Source organism: Bombus pascuorum, chromosome 4, assembly GCF_905332965.1.
Source record: "Bombus pascuorum chromosome 4, iyBomPasc1.1, whole genome shotgun sequence".
Lineage (NCBI taxonomy): Eukaryota > Metazoa > Arthropoda > Insecta > Hymenoptera > Apidae > Bombus > Bombus pascuorum.
The window spans coordinates 17,935,926-17,955,304 of record NC_083491.1 but is presented as its reverse complement, the minus strand read 5'-3'; the positions used below and the strand labels follow the sequence as shown (position 1 = coordinate 17,955,304).

The 19,379-nt window shown below is 37.2% G+C and overlaps 1 protein-coding gene and 1 long non-coding RNA gene across 17 annotated transcripts in view; one reads left to right on the top strand and one right to left on the bottom strand.

Annotated features, from left to right (window-relative positions):
- Positions 1 to 19,379, bottom strand: part of LOC132905944 (CUGBP Elav-like family member 2) — a 356,624-nt gene that overhangs the window by 77,428 nt on the left and 259,817 nt on the right. For all 16 annotated transcript variants that reach the window (XM_060957702.1, XM_060957698.1, XM_060957697.1 and 13 more), the window contains one exon: positions 14,412 to 14,494. In XM_060957702.1, coding sequence (XP_060813685.1) covers positions 14,412 to 14,494 — 83 coding nt within the window. The remainder of the gene's footprint in view (positions 1 to 14,411; positions 14,495 to 19,379) is intronic.
- LOC132905956 (uncharacterized) overlaps positions 1 to 19,379 on the top strand; it is a 323,066-nt gene that overhangs the window by 88,036 nt on the left and 215,651 nt on the right. The gene's annotated exons all lie outside the window — the stretch shown is intronic.

Genomic DNA, 19,379 nt, shown 5'->3' with positions numbered 1-19,379 from the left:
TATGTGCGGAAATTGAAAGTTTCCTGTGTGGATAGAAGCAAGGCACCGAATGCAGGATAGGCATGGAAAGGATTTGTCTCACAGAGCTCCACGAAAAATCAGTATTTCTTTATTTGGTCGAGAATCGAGTAAAATCGTTTTTCGTACTGGTCGATATGCGACGAAGACGAATGTTGTAAGAAATCAGGGATACGTTCCGATGTGCAATATACTCTCGCCGAATTGGATCGTGATCGCGTAATCTTTTCGGTATATTTGTCGTAGTAAAAAAAGATTTTCAGAAAATACCACGCTTTTTGCTTTGTACTATCGCAGATAAAAACAGCTAACATTAAAAATCGAATATAAGCAGGACAAATTAAAATTTGATCGAAAATATTATCCAAGAACGTAGTAATCCTCGGTAAAAAATTTTACCAGAAAAATTTGTTAATTTTTTAGTAACTATATTGAAAAATATTACACTTTGAACAGAAACCCAAAAAAGCAGTTTATTGCTTGTGAATATTATAAATCGAGCACAGTGATACAAATGTTATTTTACTTTCACTCCCAAGGAATTTATATGATACATATCGGTCAAATTATGCATATTTATCAAACAATTTTAACTATACAGAATATTTTAAACAATATACGAATGAAAAGATAGAGCCACGATTTTCATAATATTGTTTGGCACATGTATGTAGCTGTCAGCGCACTATCCAAATCTCTTTTTCCTCTTTCGTCTTGTAGTCCATTTTATTGTTCTCTATTTCCTCGTACTACAACGGTATAAGTCAATCATACTTTTCTATGCATTAGCGTATTTCAATATTCGTGTTATTTTCGAAAGCATTACGTCCGAAAGATGCAGGAATTAATAAAATCTTTGTGAATAGCAAGTAAAATTGTGAATAGTACTTAAAGGCTATAACTCTTCACGAATATTCACGTAAATTTATTATTCCAATCCGCTCGCTGTTGTTTCAAAAATTCTTCCATTTCGTTTATTTATTATTTCCAGTCTTTATTTGGAAGATTTAATAGAAATCACGTACATGTGTTTTCCACGATATAAAACCATACGCTCCCTCCTATTCGGTGTTGCTGTCAGGTCTTTCATTCAGTTCTTTGTTGGTAAATGTTTTTTCGCGGGAAAAAATTTATCCGAGAAATTCCACTGTCTTCGTCATGCTTTCAGATTGCCGGACGAAGAACGTGGAGTTAATGGCGTTGCCCTCTTCAGTTTATGAAAAGAGATCTCCTGCAGACCAGAGCAATTCGGGGACGTGGAAGTAAAGTATGAACGCTTTGTTGTGAAAAGATCCCTCGGCTAGTAACCCGTATTTCAGGAATTTCAGTCTCCGAAATGAAAATTGGATTGCTATTTAGGCAAACACGAGATTTTGCGAGGATCTCGGATCGATGAGACTTCCAGTAGTCGCTATATTCATAAATTGGATCAAATCGAACAAACTTTGGAAAGAAGTTTTTATTTCTCTTTTTATTTTCCGCGATAAGTCTCGTCACGTACTACGAAAGTCTTTAGAACAGCAAAGCATATGGCAAGAATAGCAGACCGTCACTCGTTGTTCACGACGACGACGACGACGACGACGACGACGACGACGGCGCGGCGTGCGACTGGAAAAGTCATTTTACTCGGTAATTAGTTGGCCAGGTCGCGACAAATTGAAAAAGTTAGTGAGAAATGGAACGCAATTTAATCCGCGGCCATCGCTGCCGGTTGCGGCCTCCTGCAGCCGCAATAATCAAGACTAGCAAATCGAATACCTTTTCTGCTTGCAGTTGCTGCTTTTCCTTGTTTCTTCTATCGGGCGCCGATCGAAACTTCGATGCAACGTTCGTAGGTTTCGTAATTTCCGGCAAGTAATTCGTAAGAACGCGTGAAAACTGGGAAACTTGAGCGCGTGTACACTTTTTGTTCTTATTCATCGTCGTCGTTATTTATAGTCGGCATTCTTACACTAGACAAACGAGCAAAGTTTCCTAAATATTCGCAATATCGAATAATAAAATTCGAATCATGGTCTAATATAAATCGTTAGATTATAAATCGTTAGCCACCGGTATTGTTCAATTTATCAAACATTTACGATAAACATTACGCACGAAAGAAAAATCAGGCGACCGTTTGGGCACACAATGGCAGTTGAGAAATGAAGAGCGTCCTTAAATGGGAAGGTTCTCTCCTCAAAACTGCTGAACTCGCCGTTTCGTTGATCACGTTTTCAACCCCGCGTCTCTACATCTACAGTCATTATCCAGCCGCGGTAACGACAATCATTATTTTTTGTTAGTGCACCGCGTACCGTAATGGCGGGTGAAAGGACGTGAGGGAAGTTTCTTGACGTTAAGGAAGATCATACTATGCATTTAGGGTTTCCTCTCTATCTACGTACGTTCTTCGTCTTTTATTAGGCTATATATACAGCATTAGGGTAAATGCACTTCGTTCGCATCGTCATAATTCTTAATTATATACTTTCAATTGTTTGGCTGAAAGGACGTGAAAATGGGTTAGGTTGTTATTAAACTTCTGTCGAGTTGTGTGGTTTCGAAATACACGTGTATCCAAATTTCATACATTTTACTCGTTTAATCATCGCTAGACCGCGGATGTTATGCATTAATGAAAAATTCATAAGTGTTAAAAAATGTTCAGAACACATATAATATTAAACGTTAAATTTAATATCAGTGGTCTTTTTGGGCATATTCATATTTAGATGACTATGAAAAAGAGGTTAATCTGCATGTACAATTTAGAAAAAGGCACGCGTTTTATAAAAAATATTTAAGTTAAAAGAGCCCGGGATTTTTGCCACACGTTTTTAATATACACGTACTCAAAGCAGACCGCTATCATACTCTCAGCGTTAGTATTTTCTATGCAAATAAGATTTGAAGTATGCAGGACACGAGACATAATACACTTTTATGCTAAAGTGTAGTTAAATGTGTTAAAATTCTTGTTTAGCGACACAACGCTTCAGTTTTATTTAAATTTGGTTAGTTGATTGAAAATAATTTTTTTAATTCTCAAACGTTGATAAATTAGAATTCGAAAAAGGGTTAAGATTAAATATATAGAGTGTACGGCAGAAATTAAGAACAAATAAAAGAACATTTCTGATCTCCACGCGATATCATGTACGTGAAAGATATAAACGTAAGTATAGAACGCAAAAAGTTTAAACATATATATCTCATCGTGTACAAAGCAGAGTACAGAGTATAAACATATTGAAAAGAAAAATTCGATTCTTTGGAAGATTTTCACGTACAAATGTCCTTAGGTCACTGAGAAAAGTTTCGAACTGGAGTTTGTTTGAAATACCCTAGATTTATGCCCATGTGAAAGTTCGAGTAGTTCTCTCCAATCACAATGCCAGACAGTTGTAAGATTTACTTTCTTTTCGATTTTTCATAAAGATGTTCTACGAAGTCAATTTTATTTACATCGATCTAAATCGTTTTATCTATTACATACGATATAAACGCGATTCCCAGTTAGTCTCATTCATATTTCCTTCTTTTCCTGTATTAAGTTTGCTATTATAGTTGGGCGAGATATCGTAAAATATCGTTCGATAAAATACAGGGTGCTCGCCGACGGATGATAGAAAATTTGAGGGATTCTTTCGCATATTAAAATAAGATAGCAATAGTTTATTGTTTAAAAATCTTCGAAAATGTGCTTCTTTCTTTATCGTCGCGCTAGAAGCATCTTTTAAGTTATCGCTTCGACGATTCAAACATTTGTAGTTGTTTAATCGAGCGATTTGGAAGATCTCGGTATGTCGTTGAATCAACTATACGTAGTATCACGTAGGCGAGCCCTGTCCGAAGAACAAACGAGCTGGCGTTATTTAAAACGGAAATGTGGGTCAGACATCCCGTGTCCGCGTACTTGCACACCTCCTCCAACCGCTATATCCCTGTTTCCCTTCCTCACTGGCGTACGAAAAAAAACCAAGACAACAGGGTAGAAGCCTAGGAACAAGCAGAATGATCCACATCGCCAACTACGATGAACCGTGATTTATTTTCGGCTCCAAGCTTCAAAGTACAGCCGTGCTTAAGATGGTCCCCTAGCTGCCTCGAAAGGTGAACGAGTGTCGTTGCTCTTACGTGGTCGCGCGCAACAACGCCACCACAACGTACGAAATAGATAAACAGAGAGAACGGGAAAGAGAGCAAGAGGAGACGACGCGAATAATACGAGCAAGTAATGATTCAGATAACACTTGTCGCAACGTGCGTTCGCGATTAAATACAACTCGTTGGTTTTCCTTTACGAATGAGCCATGTTCCGAGCTGTTCGTTACAGGATTCGAGGATTCCGTTGCTTTGGCACGGATTTGTACGAGGGATTTGTTAAATATGTCTCTTTTTATTCCTTCCTTTCCTTTTGTTGTTTAACCTCCTTTAATCAACATTTGTTTGCTTATAAATGGAATTATTTCAAAATTACAAATATTTGCTATTATCTTATTCGTATTTATCTTTGTCTTTTTCAAACTATCCATTTTCCGTAAATTAGTCTGACTGTTCAATTTAAAATACGATTGATAAGGTAAACAGAGTATGATTTTCATCAATCACTTATCAAACATTTTCATTAATATCGATGACAAACATCCAATGTGACAGCTGTTTTTCAAATATACATATATGAAGTGCAAATAATCGAACTTATCGAAGCGTTATACGCTTAATAAGTACTTTTGAAGTAGTGAAATATTTTATGTATACAGCTTTTTAAAAGCAGAATTATTCGATATTTGACGAAAGTTACTGTAAGAGTAACATGTACATGTATGTCTCTCTTTCGATAAATTATTGTTCGATTTAAATATCTTTCGCTTACGTGACATGAATATATATAAATAAACTCCGAGAGTAAATTTTATACATTTCGAGCACTTAAAATATCTGTGAAAAAGCAAACTTTTCAATCTGATATAAAAGATAATATGAATCGAATAACGTGAAAAGGCGGGCGTCCAAAATTTCATCGCACGAAAAGCTACTCCTTCAATTGAAAAATCAAATTCCCTTGCACGAAGGAACTCGTGCATGCAATCATGAGTCGTTATTGATTTCGTCGAAATTCCGTTCAATGACAGGACATTGAATTCGTAAAAATCCATACACTTTGTTATGTGCCTTTTCATTCATTTGTACGTCCGATCAAGGCGGGGAATGAAAGACGAGGACCGTTTCAAATATCAAAACGTCAAGAATAACGATGAACATCAAACTACTGAAACATACTTTTTTTTTATAAAATCTTCAACTCTCTTTATAAAAATGTACGTTTGCCTAGAATTTATCCATATACGGTATGTATCGGATCATAAAATGACATTTTTGAGTAACATTTTAGAATAAAACTTTCGCGAGATCGTTATACGTATTAGTTACATTGCTAAATGATAAAATGTGACTCGGCAGAATATATTATTATGATATAGATAGATAGATTCACATGCCATGAATTGCAAACGAACCTGAACTTGACCATTTGCTTCGCATGATTTTGAATCAAACGAAAGTTAGGCATATACACGTGAAATGTTTCTAAATAAACGACAATTAGTCCCATGCCTAGTAGTCGATAAAAATTCGAACACTTCATCTTTAGGCATGTGGTAGATACATTCGCATTTTCTTCTCACATTTCGTTCTTAATTGACAGTTACCCTCTTTCTTGTTTTCGTCTAGTTTCATTATGTATGAACGTTGGTATAACGTTTGTATATTATCGTATATGACAAGAATTTTTCATCTTAAAAGCTTTTACTAACGGATGGAAATTCACTGGCTTTACTTTAAGTAAATTATTATTTGTTACGTCATTAGGGGATCTCAAAATTAGCGGCAGAATGATTAATTACCGGCTGTTCTCGGGAAATCTGATCTCACCCTTTCGTTTAACAGGATATCCCCCCTCCCCCGAGAAGGATGTATCGTTGATACGAACGCTAACGAATCACCGAGGTCATAACATTTTAACCCCTTGCTCATTGTATCTTTGCGCAATTTATTTGTAAAATAAGTATTAAAAATCTTCATACAACTTTTTGCAACAAAACCCGATCCAATGAAAACTAAAAGAAAATAAAGGTCCCGATTATCTTCCCGACAAGTTTTTAGAATTCAACATTCTCGTTCAACAACAAACTCTCAGACCCGTGTTTTCTCCAGAAGTCTAAGACTTTCATCGTTTCTTCCGATCTATACCGTGGGCAAAGGCTGGAATGAACAAGGCGGTAGGGTTGGGAGGGCAAGAAGGTAGAGGTTGAGGAAGACAATAAAGCGTAAGGGTAAAAGAACGGCTGGCTCGTTAATTTTATTCGCGCGAATCCCATCCGGCCGTGGCTCGCTTCGCCATTGAACGAAACAAAACGCGGCGAAACAACGAAGATTACTCTGCTTCCGTACCGGAGGCATTCGACGGAACAACCTATATTATACGACTTTTATACTTTATATTTAGAAAAAAGTGGTAACAGCGGACAAACGGTCGAACGGTCCAAGATGAATATTATATAGCGATCGAACAGAAGAAAGTTGCAATACTGATCTGAGGTATAATGACCTCGAATCTTCATTCATCGAATTTAAGTGATTTTTTACTTTTATTTAACGAGGGCTGCTCGGTGTTCAGTGGCAGTTTTTGATTCGCGTAGGTTTAGAAGGCAGCGATTATTGGTGACTATTCTCTGAAAAAAATGTTCGCATCTAGAAAAAGATTGTATCTAAATCTGCGTTCACAGAAATCTATAAATCAAACTAGTGCACATTTCCTTTTCGATCAAATAACTTTTATAACCGCGACTATTACGAGGAAACGACTTAGCGAGTTTGAAATTGCTACGTATCTGTCATTCGATTATAGAGAAACCTATTCGAGTTTCCCTGCGCGCTTATCTGCCTGCCGGCCAGTTTTCTTCATATGGAAGTTTCTATCAGCCATCGTGTTTATTTTTCGAAAATAAGTTTTCACCATATTTGCAGAATCGAACATGTGTGCGTGTGTATATATGCAAGTACGCCTTTCGCATTGTCAATAGAACTATTGATTCGTAACAAATATGTATTTATATAAACATCTAAGTGTAATAATAATACTATTACGTAATTTTTATTGTCTTTAAATCCACCCTTTATCAAACTTTAAATCTATATAGTAAGTGATAAGGAACAAATAGAAAGTAGCACAAGTTCAGGTGTCGATTATTAGACAGAAAGTGCATCGATTTTCATTATTCCTGTGAAGTATCGCGCTGTGACTCATCGCGTTATCGCAGCTACACGCACGACGTGCACGCGCTGACTTTATCTGCGTGCTAAATCGAAGGGTTAGGTTTAATCGTGCGAATTATCAAGTAGGGCATTATGAATTCTTTTTCTCTTTCCTGAGCGGATATTACAATTTTTTAGATAGCTTGTAGACGTCGATAGTCTGCACGTTGTTAACGGATAACGACGTTAACCTAAATGCTTGGGTATCTTCGTTATCCTTTGACGACGATCAAAATAGAAATCGAATAGAAAACATCTTACTTTTATTTCTTTGCTTTCTTTTGTATTTTTATCTTTGCTCTTGAAGTATGTTCTGTTTATTCTTTTTCTCCTCTCCTTTCTTGCTGCTTGGAATATGGAAATACATTCATATTAGATCTTCTCCGATAATAATTGATATACACTACTGAAAATTTTGCATCATTCGATACGCAATAACGGGAAATCGTTAATAAGTAATAATTTACTCGTTTCTCTCGAGTCATGTAGAAGATAATATTCATACAATCTCATTTTGAATTTACTCAGATCTAAAATTCCTTTGACAACAATTCGTCTAACTTCGATCTACCCAATACGACTTCTAAGCGTCAAATAAATGTCGCATAAAAGTTAGCACCGCTTTCGAAGAAGGTCATCGAGAAATCAATTTTTCGAGAGACTTTATAAGCGAAGAAATCTCTACTAAATGATTATATAATTCATAGAATAGTACGAATCGTTACTAAGAAACGCAATAAAAAAAAAAAAAAGAATGAAAATAAATCGTAACGATTATTACTTCCTATTTTGTCCATAAAAGTAAAAACCTATAATCCTCTATAAAAACCTCCATGATCATAAAGAATGAAAAACATATATATCCAAGTTGAAATCGGAAAATATTCAGTGCAGCAAAAAAATCGCGTTTGTCGTATCCCCACACGGCAAATAAAACTCTCGAATCCCTCATAAACTATCCATCGACGTTCAAGCTTTGTGGTACATATATCTGACCATTACAGGAGAGGAAGCGTAGAAGTGGGATGGTCACGTTTGAAATCGATAGCTCCGCGTGTTTACAGATGATCGATAGAAGGAAGTGATATTGGTCGAACGGCAGAACGGCCGTATGCCAGCCTCTGAGGTAGAGTGTTCGATTTCTGCGCCGCTTTGTGTCGCAGCCATACGTTTCTCTACATTTGCTCGACCGTGCCTCGTCATACAATGGTTTCGTTTCTCGTTTCGCGCCCCCCCCTTAGCTGTTACCTCGAATTTCTGTTGCCCTGTCATGCTTTAATAATGTTATGCATTGTCGCCACGTTGAACGCGTTTATAAACGAGCCACGGTTTTCCAACAATTTCGTGGCCACGTGCCAAATTCATTTCTTCCCTCGTGCGAACTCCGATCGAGCTTGAACTCGTCGTTCGGCGCGGCTAGGTTATTCATTTTCCTTTTTATTCTTTGCTTGTTTATTTCTTTTTTTCCGGTGTTTTTGATTGTTCTCGTAATTTCCAATTCGCGTGGAATTCGCATGAAACAGGAAAGTTTGAATTTTCGGAAAAGATTGGATAGATTGCGAGGCGAGGTATGACGAGCGATGGTTTAAATGTACTGTAAATTAGAGAGCGGCAGAGTGTGGGAGAGTGGCTAGAAAGAAAGAAGAAGAAAGCTGGAAAATTTTTGTATCGTTGATATTGTTGATATTGTTGTTGTATCTGTATTGATGTTTAATTTTCGAAGGAAAGGAAGGGAAAGATCGACCGTAGCAAATAAAGTTTTTATCAAGAAAAGGACTGTTATAGGAAGAAGAGAGTTACACAAATAGCAAACCGATTTCATTCGATTCGACGAGAGCGTGAAAACATCCAGAAAAATCCTCGGGAATATCCCCTACTATAGCGACAATCCTGTTATACCGCTCCCTCCCTTAATTTGCCCTTTTCCTTAACGTAAAATTGCTCCGCGCCAAAGTACGATCTAGCTCAATTTCCCCATCAAAGGAAAACCCCGAAAGTCCCCAAAAAATCTTGTACAATCAAAGAATACAATACGATCTGGAACGTTTCTCCCCCGATTCGTTTACCTCGGTCTGGCAAACGTATCGACAAGTCGAAGTGAGTAGGAGCAGGTATCGCTTTTATTAACGTGCTTCTTTGCACATTCGCGCCGAATCAAAGCCTCCTAGTCGCTTTTCCCGTGAAATAAATCTACTCTCCAGCATCTAGTGGAGTACGGGGGTGATGGGGTCGTGGTACGTGAGGGGGTGAGTGGTTTCGCAGAGTCACGGAGGTCGAGAGGAGCGGAAGAACTGGGGGTAACGAGGGTTCCCCGGAGCACTCGACTCATTTCTCCGAGCCAACACAGACCTCTCGACTCGACGCCACTCGTGGAAACGAAATCTGATACGAGAAAAGCTAAACTCCTTCAAATGCACAAGCCGCCCCTACTTCGCCCCTTCCTCTGCTTCTTATTCTACCCTACTACAGGCCCTTTTCAACCCCTCTGTATTTTTCTCACTCGCTCCTTTCATTCTTTCGTCGTCTTTCTTCTTCCGCCCCCCCCGTCCCCTCTTATTTCGCCCTCTATCTTCTTCTACACATCGGTTATATACTGTTCATTCTCTTCTAGCTCCTAGCCCGTTTCTTCCTTTCCGTTTTCGAGGCCTGCTCCTTTCAGCCACCCACTTCTACTCAGTCAACCCTTTTCATCGTGAAAACGTCGTTCTGCAATTTACTCTTTCCTTTCTTTCGTTTTTCTCCTACGCGCTTTCCTTCTCCAGAGTGTTTTAACTCTCTCCCTCTCTCTCTCTCTTGCTTCCTCTTTCTTTATAGTCGACCTTCTCCGTTTCTCTACCATTGCGCTGCAACTCTATATACCTCTTGGTTTCTTCCTTCTTTATCCTTTTCCATTCTCTTCCTTCGTTACTCTGCGGTTTCGTTCGTTAGGATCGTGTGCTCGCGAACCTCGAGGAGATTTCTTTTCTCCACAAGTCCCTGCTTCACTCCCGATCGGATTCCATCCCCCGTCGGTACAAACTGATGAGAGCAGAACCTCGACTTCCGACTGTTTAACTCCCTTAATTAACCTCGTAGAGTCACTCCTGTCGCCGTGGCAAGGATTTCGGCTGCCTTTTTTTACGGCACGCGACCTTCCTCCACGACATCGTGCTCCCTCTATTCTCTCGTTGTTAGTCTGTAGCTCTGGGATTCAATTGGGGTGGGACGGGCATCCTTTCGTCCGTCTGATCTGGTTACATGCTCCTTCGTGCGATACTTTCTATCGTGATACTGGATCGTAGCGAGTTTTAAAAATTTCACGTTCGTTGCAGTAAATTGATAAATCAAGAGACTTCGTTTCCTGGAGAGGTTTATGCTATGTTTAAATTTCTCTCAAAGATTCTTTTGTAGTTTATCTGCAAGTAATCTTAAGAGGAGAAAGATGGGTGAATGACAATGTTTCTTAGTTTTTCCTGAAACTGAAAAGTTTTGGTGAAACTAGTCGTGGAAGATATTGGAGATTAATTAAGGAATAATTTGATATAAACCTACGGGATCTTCGATTTGAGTCGTCCATATAAAAACAAATAATCGTTTATCGGTCGTTATATAGGATAAATTGTGGAAAAATAAAAACAAAAATATCATTTAAGAAAAAAACACAACTGTTACGACAAAGTAATTGTAATCTGGTCTTTAACACGGTAATAAGATAAAAATGCTAATGGGAGGTACGAAGAACGAGTCACGAGTCGCCTCAATTATATTCCGCAGGCTGCAATTTCGTTTTCGTCGCGTTTGTTGCTCAATGTTGCGAGATCTAGAGTTTTTCAAGATGTCGGAATAGAGATATTTTTACTTGTACGATCCTCTTTTTCCTCGCGAGAGTCAGCGAGTCTCTGTCTATTTCCAGGTCGAATAATCAGGTTCGTTTAGGAGAAAATGAATTTCTTCGTTCGCGTCGTATTATGAAGCTCTTGAATAACCTCCAGACGACGTAATAAGTCAAAAGAAGTTTCTTTTCAGGCGTTTGCGAGTCAATTACCGCGAAATTTCTTATTACGCGTCTGCTACGAACATACGAACAGTGAGTATGGCGCGCGTACATCGTTTGAAGCGCTGCACGCCCTTTATTATTTACATTTAACGCATGCAATTTCAGCAACATTAGACTTTCATACGTTCAATTGCTCGTGACGCAAATTCTCTTTTAAATTATTGTTATCTGCTGACGCGGCGTCATGCTCGTTGCTTTTGATGGTTTATATCGAGAGTACAATTTATATGATCTTCGTGGAGGAAGCGTATTGATTTTTCGGTTATATTAGATATTATGGAAACATTGCGCAGGTTTTATAACTTAGAAGTAATGCGGTGCTTTGTTATTATTTTATAAATTGTGATTTATCTTTTTAATTATGCGAGTATCAATTAGTTTGTTATTAGTTATTATTTAATCGTTAATAATTTTTTATCTTTCTTAAAGCGTTTGTTATCGACAAATTATTTAAGAACTTCTATTTAGCTGGTAATTTGTTGTTGAATATCCAATTAATGTACGGTGATAGTAACTATAATTAGCGTAGATTATTGCAACGCAATAACGATTTGTTGATCAAGTTTGCTATATTTATTAAGTACGATATTGTTCATTAACGGCAAATTAAACGCAATCTAATTTACAGCTCGAGCTAACAGTTATTGTTTCGATTAATTACGTTACGCTAATTATAACCTAACTAAATGAGCAAAAATTAAAATATTAATATACGTGATATATGCAATAGGAAATTAAAGTATAAACGTTTATAAAGCACGATTCTCACATTCAAAAATAATACGAGACATAATCGACGCGAACTTAACTTTATTCTCAAATAAATTCTCTAATAAAATCTAGTTTTATTATTTTATATCATTGTTTCTTCCAATGTCTCGTTGCAGTTGAACATCAACGATTATCTAGATAGGTACGTCAAATTACGTTAAACCCCATTGCTGTCACCAGCAATTAATTTCCTCTCCCTTTCCTTTATCCTATATCCTAAAGCTAAACCATAGTGCTGAAGCAATTAGCCGAATCATAGTGCCTAAACAATTACTTAAACGCAAAGTACAATAGCATTGTACACGTCTATAACTACGCAACCCCCCTTACAAATCGCGGTACCACGCCACCATGATATATCGTTCCGGACAGGCAGTCGATTGCGTGGCGTATTCAATTTACGAAGCCTAATTTGACCAAGTTGCAGATGCAGTATGGGGCCAGAGAATCGGCGGAGGGAAACCGCACGTGTCGTTCGTCTCCAATATGCCAGTCGAGCAATCCGTACGACGCGTGGCCGTAAAATCCGCTACGGTGTAATTTGTACGACGATAAATATACGTGGTTTAAGCCTGCTTGCTAGCAGGATAGTGTCGCCGCCATACGACGATCAAGAAAACTTCGTCGGCTTGTGCTTGCCCCGTATTCCTTTCTCGACAGATCAACGCGTCCATTTTCGCAGATACGAATCGCTTCCAAACAAAGTAGAAGCTATTGATGAAACGTAAATGAATTTTTTTGCGTTAATGTATTAGTATGATAAAAAAAGAGTCAATTAATTTTTGCTACTTTAACTCTAACAATCTTCCATTATCAAACAAAAATTCTTGGATATTAATAATGCAAAATGTACAAGTTGAAATACAACAAGTTTTTCTTAGAAAATATACATTTCCAATTCTAAAATTAAATAAAAAATTCCAGACCCATTCGTTTCCTCGAAATCACCGAGGAAATCAATAATTCAATTCGAAATTCGCCTAGTTCAAACTCCACATCTAAACACATTTGCCATCGAACGTTTAACGAACATGAAAATCTCTCACCACAGAGCGTATTTAATTATCAAATTCACTGATCAATATCCCTCCGAAATTCATTCGTTCTTTGTTTAGCTCCTTGGCACGAGCCAGAGGAACAGAGCGTCCGTGTCTCGATCGATGATAATTATTCTCGTAAATTCAAGCATAAATGCGCGCAGGTACAGAGTAGACGAGACGCAGGAGGGATCGGTGGGTTAAATGCTCGTAATGACGTCTCGTAATTGCATCGAAAGTTCGTGGGGAAACCGTAATTATCGTACGGCTGCACTTTCGACGATACCATCGGTCGCGTCGCTACAATCGACAGTGTGCAAATCGCCGCGAAATAATATATCTTTACGGATGTTAAATTCTTCGTTACGATCGAGTGGCGAAAACTACCGCGAGTGTCGCGAGAATGCGTCATTCTACCACATTTACGTTCAATGAATGATTAATCGTACCCTTAATTGAAGGTTCTTTAGGGTAATTAAAGAATAACGAAAAAGTCGAACAATAACTCGAATCGAATTCTGGTAGCAATTCTAAATCACGTGTATTATAATCGTTGCTTTGTACGTACGCTTTAAAATTATGCCATATTAAAGACGAAAATATTATTCCCTTCTTCCTTTTATTGTTCGTAAAATATACCGATAAAGTTTCATCGGAAGGATCGATATGCTTTATCAATTCGAAATTAATTTTATCTCAAACAACGAAATAAATTACAAGGTTACTGTAAACTAATCGATCAATAGAGACACAACGAGAATCCATTCAATTCCAACTAGATATTTCACTCCCAGCGATCGACGATTAGTCAAAGGATTGATCGACTGGTTATACAGATTTGAGTAATTTATTTGAACGATCAATCCTATTAATATTCATTATTCGGTCAATATCTCGATTATGCGAATCACCGGTACTCGGATAATTATCTAGGTAAGCGTTCATTATTCGCTTGAGTACGAATGTACGCGTTGATTGATGCGAATTCGACATATGCCAATATTTTCGCGCATTTCGATGATATCGGAACTCAGGTTATCAGAAATTTCGGAACCACCTGATAGTTCTACCTTTTCTATCGTCTGCTAAAATGTAAGACAAATATTTGGAGAAAATTTGGAGAATATTTGGAAAATATTTTATTTAAAGAATATTTTCTGTGCCTAGAATATACAATATTTGGAACATTTATTAATAGAATAGAAAATTCATTCATATCGTACACGAGAAGAAATTGTCTAACTTACCCCGCTGAAGGTTTTTACGTTGTGCAAAGCATTCTGGGCGTCCAAAGCGGCCTTTCTCGTATAAAATGTTACGAAGCAACATCCTGCAACGAAAAATGCACACAATGAAAAATATAAATCTTATTTTTTTTGAGGCACCTCTCTCAAAAGTTAAAATTCAACGTTTGATATATCGATATTTTATAAAAATATGAATATCTTTGAACATCCGTAATATAATTCTAACAATGTTTATGAACGTATAACGTTTGTTAAGAGCTAAGAACGTCTTCCTCGGCATGTTGTCCTTCTAGTAGAACAATAGAAGACACCGAAATCCGAGTACTTAATATCGCGATAGGAATGACTTGTATATAGAAAACAGTGGAGCAAGTTGGTCACTTCGAAGAAGCTCATCAAGGCTTTTCCTTCGTCGCCACAGCTGGACACCAACCGAGCCAGAAACGGATTGGTCGATAGTTTCCAGTTGCCAAAAGTTCGATACACCGTTGTATTACTACCGGTTGCCCACCCTTCTCTCCATTACTAGCGACTTGGTACCTCATCCCTTCGAGTCGAAAATCCAGGAGACTGGATTTAGTCGAGACCCTACCTACCCCCCTTTTAGTTTACGAAATAAAATAGCTGCATACAGGTAGTTGTCGGCCGTTTCATTGCACGCAAACAAACGCAGCTTGAGAAAGTTTATGGCTATAGATTCAGCCTGAGAAACTCTATGGCTGCACGGTCGTTCTGGGAACTTTCGAATTCCAGATGGAACCTTAGGTTATATAATGGTCCCGGTTAAATTGATTCTACTTTACTAGGGAGGGAAAAAGCTGGATAAATTGGTCAGTTTCTGGCAGTATTTAGGAAGACCATGGTGTTTGGAGTTTTGGAACGATATTTTGTGGACGATGTTAATGAAGCAGGACATTTGAGGTTTCATGATGCGAGTATAGATAGCTATTGCGTTTCCAATTTATTTGGGATTCGCAATATCAGTAATTGTTGTACTATACATAGTGTCCGTAGGATTACAAATTTCTAATTAATTGAAAATTTTTTATCATAAAAATAACTTATCATGTTACCTTCTATAAAAATAAACGTGTATTGTAAAGTTTAAGTTACGTTCATAATGAAAAAATCTTGTAGTCTTGTTAAAAGTAGATATCTTTGTGAAAGAGTTAGTTTGTTGCAAATAATTGAAGCTTAAACCGTGATAAACTGTTCAGTTAGTGATCGAAAGCTTGACTGGTTATATCTCACAAAAATATCGCGCTTAACACTCTAATTTAGCGTGTGATGGAAGATCGTATAATCTACGTAACAATAATGTTTGCTTTTAACATGCGGCTGTAAGTTCTTAAGCTTGTTGGTTCATGAACTTTAGTAATCCAACCTATTATCCTATATTTGTTCAATAACTTAGAATTGCAAGAACTCCTTGTATGACTTACAATCAGTAGCTATATATTTACACATTAATTTCTATAGGATATTATAGAAAGAAGATCCAGGTTTATGAAATAATTATGTATCGACGCTCGAAATCTTTTGGTCCAAATCTCAATAAAAAAAATTTATATGCATTAGTACTTATTTTTGTACGAGTACTCATCATCTTCTTGTCTCATTAATCTCGTGATTCCAACATCGTATTATCACAATTCAGTTTACATAAAATTCGTTCAAAATGGCACTGTCACGACACACATGATATAAAGTTTTGCAAAAAATACCTGAAATCAGGAACTCTTGAAAGGATAATACCACGAAAGAGGGGTTGATTTGTAACGAGGTATTCGATACTGTATCTAAGCAGTTATCCGATATCACGGCGACGCGTAATTGAAAAATGCGTAATACGATGCCTGTAGCTCAAGATGCGTTGAACTAAAATTTCGTTTCTATGTAATTTTCGTTTCGTGGTTTCGCCGCAACTTCGTGCAGACGGTAACAGCCCACAGCCAAGAAAATGAGTAACTCGATATTCCTCGACAACATCTAATTCACCAGACAGCCGTTTTAATAGAATCGAACTTCGCTTACAAAAGATGTCTCGAACTCATCTTTTACCGATAACATTAATTTCAGAAAAAGAACAAAAAGAGATACAAACGATGTTCGTATATGATTCATAGAAATAAAATTTTGTCTATATTCGATGATATTACAAATATCATTATCAACAGTTATCATATACATTAACAGTTCTGAAATAGTCTGATACCAAGAATGTTACATTGATCAGTTATTGGATAGTCGGACACTGTGAACAGGAAGATCCATTCGGACAAAATGCCGGTAATACTTAAGAAACATCTGTAAGAAGGACATTTTTCACCTAACCTTCTCCCATTGGCCAAGAAGCAAAACAACGTTAGATATTCCTGATATGTCAACGGTGAGTTTCGGTAAATTACGACAGGAGGACTCAGCGGGAGTCGGGAAATTATGTTCCGGCGGGTAACTAATCTTGAGGCATCATCGCTCGATAGACCTTTAAATCACATCGTGCAAACTACCCCCTCGCCGCGTCTAGTTGCTCGACGGCCAGCCTGTAATACTCGTGTCTACAAATGACCCCATTCGTCGAGATGCCAACACCAACCCCCTTTTCTTCGTTCTACCATGTACTATATATTGACTAGCGCTGCCATCTCATCGGTTTTTCCTTTCTTCAATGAGATATGGCCAACTACGATAGTGGTACCGATACTAAATTCCTGTATTTTTATACTAAATTCTTCTATTATTGCGCTAAATCATCGTCGTTTATTCAATTAAAGTTGTTTAAATACCATGTATTTATAAATGATATTATTACACATTTGATACAACAGTCGATATTATCAAATTTTAAACCGGAATTCACAACTTTTACCCCCCAAAATAAAATTAAAAAATTCTACAACTGCACAACACAATACGATTTCCCCTTTCCCAACGAATATTACCGATGCACCAAACACATACTCCCGATGGATCAACATCCATAGAGTTTTCATCGAAATGAGGGTTCTCATTCAACGCGTACGATCGTAAATTTCAATAGGCGCGTCATAAATGTAATCAAAGCATTGTAGCTGTTTGAATAAAATCCACGACGCCTATGGTTTATTGACTGCGCGGTATTACATTGACGAATGGTAGGCGAGCAGTGCTTTGAGCATTGACGAATCGCGGTGAACTGTCGTGCGAGCAGTCGAGAGTGTTAGGGTGAAAACCAGCGTAAACCGAAACGTGAAGGGTGGCGGTCAGGGTAACTCTGATTTATTTCCAGGTTTGCCTAGTAGTAGGTGGCTCGTGTTACCTCATGGACAGTTACAAATTCGTCCGGGAATTTTTGGCATCTTTTTCCTTCGTAATTTTGTTCTACTCATCACCACGGATCGTAATAACGAAGTTTAAGGTTCTAGTCGAAGGAAAAATTACTATTACAAAATGGCATGAGAAAATATAACAAGTACGTAATCATTCATTGAATTTGGAAGAAAGGAGTGTTAGTGGTAGACATATACATATAGTCAGACCTACCATATTAAAACATTAACTCGGATATTACGCCTTGTACCTACGAAGAAGATAAATCGACGTGATTTAATTCGTGAATGCACTAACTTTCCATTCATATCCCGTATACGTATCATGTTTAATTTGAGGATTGATGCATTATTACCGAAGAAGGTTGTACTGTGGTCTGGTTTAGTCGGATAATTAGCATTTTGCCGTATTTGGTATTTCGAAAACAACTTATATCAACGCAATAAACGTATTCATCGAACTCTTTGTGAGTGGAATGAATTGGATATAATACGAATATTCATTAACAAAAATGCAGGAAACGTTAAACGATCACGCAAATACCGAACACATGGTCTGTGCAACATCTAGATTGAAATGAACAGTTAATGCGTAATTTATTAATCTCCTGCGTACGATATTCATGCATTTCCGCATGTAGCCCCCGAATTATAATCTATGTGGGACGATCGTGTCGAGTCGTAATTACGTGAACTCTCCAGCTAGAAATTCGAAATTAACCGGTCATTGAACGAAGAAAGCGACGCAATTATGCGAGAACCCTGCCACAACGAGCAAAGCGAATTTACGGTAAATTCAAATAAACTATTCTCCACGTTGAAATCAATTTGGCACCATAAACTCATTAATGACACGGTAATAACGATTATTAAAGTAATTGCTGACTATCTGATATTGTACAATTGCGTCAATAACGGTGAGTGCAATTGTTGATATTGTTGGTTATTTAATTGTTGGAATGTTCATAGATATCGAGACAAAATATGTTTACAGAAGTACGAAACCATTGGCTTATTATAGAATAATATTATAGAGAAAATACAATAATAGTACAGAGATAATTTGGATGAGTAAATTACGATATAATTATGTAGAAGAATTTGTACATAGGATATGATACGTGCACACACACGCACACACACACACTTCTTTCTTTCTTTCTTATAGATTTTAATACGATTATGTCTCATCGTGTTTACAATATTTCAGTATTTCGATTCGACTCGAACCTATTTTTATATTATTGTACATATATTTCAAGATGGCTCACTTTGTATCGTTGTTTTGACATACGGGTACATATATATATATATATATATATATATTGCAGAATATTCTGTGACACATCTTTACGATATTCCTAATTAAAGAGATATTTCAACGAATCAATTATTTTTAAATCACGAGTAATTCAACATCGATATACTAATTGGAACACTCTCTTTAAAACGCCGTTACGTGCGTGCTTACTATGTATGAATTGATAGCCCCAAGTTATTTTATAGAAATAACGAAATAACCACAGATGTTCTTATTATTTATATTTTTCAGTTTATTGAATTTTATTTGCGGAACATTGTTAATGCTTCTTTTAATTATCATGCAATAATATAATAAATACGTTTACGAGACCTATTCCCTTTTACAATTATTACAACG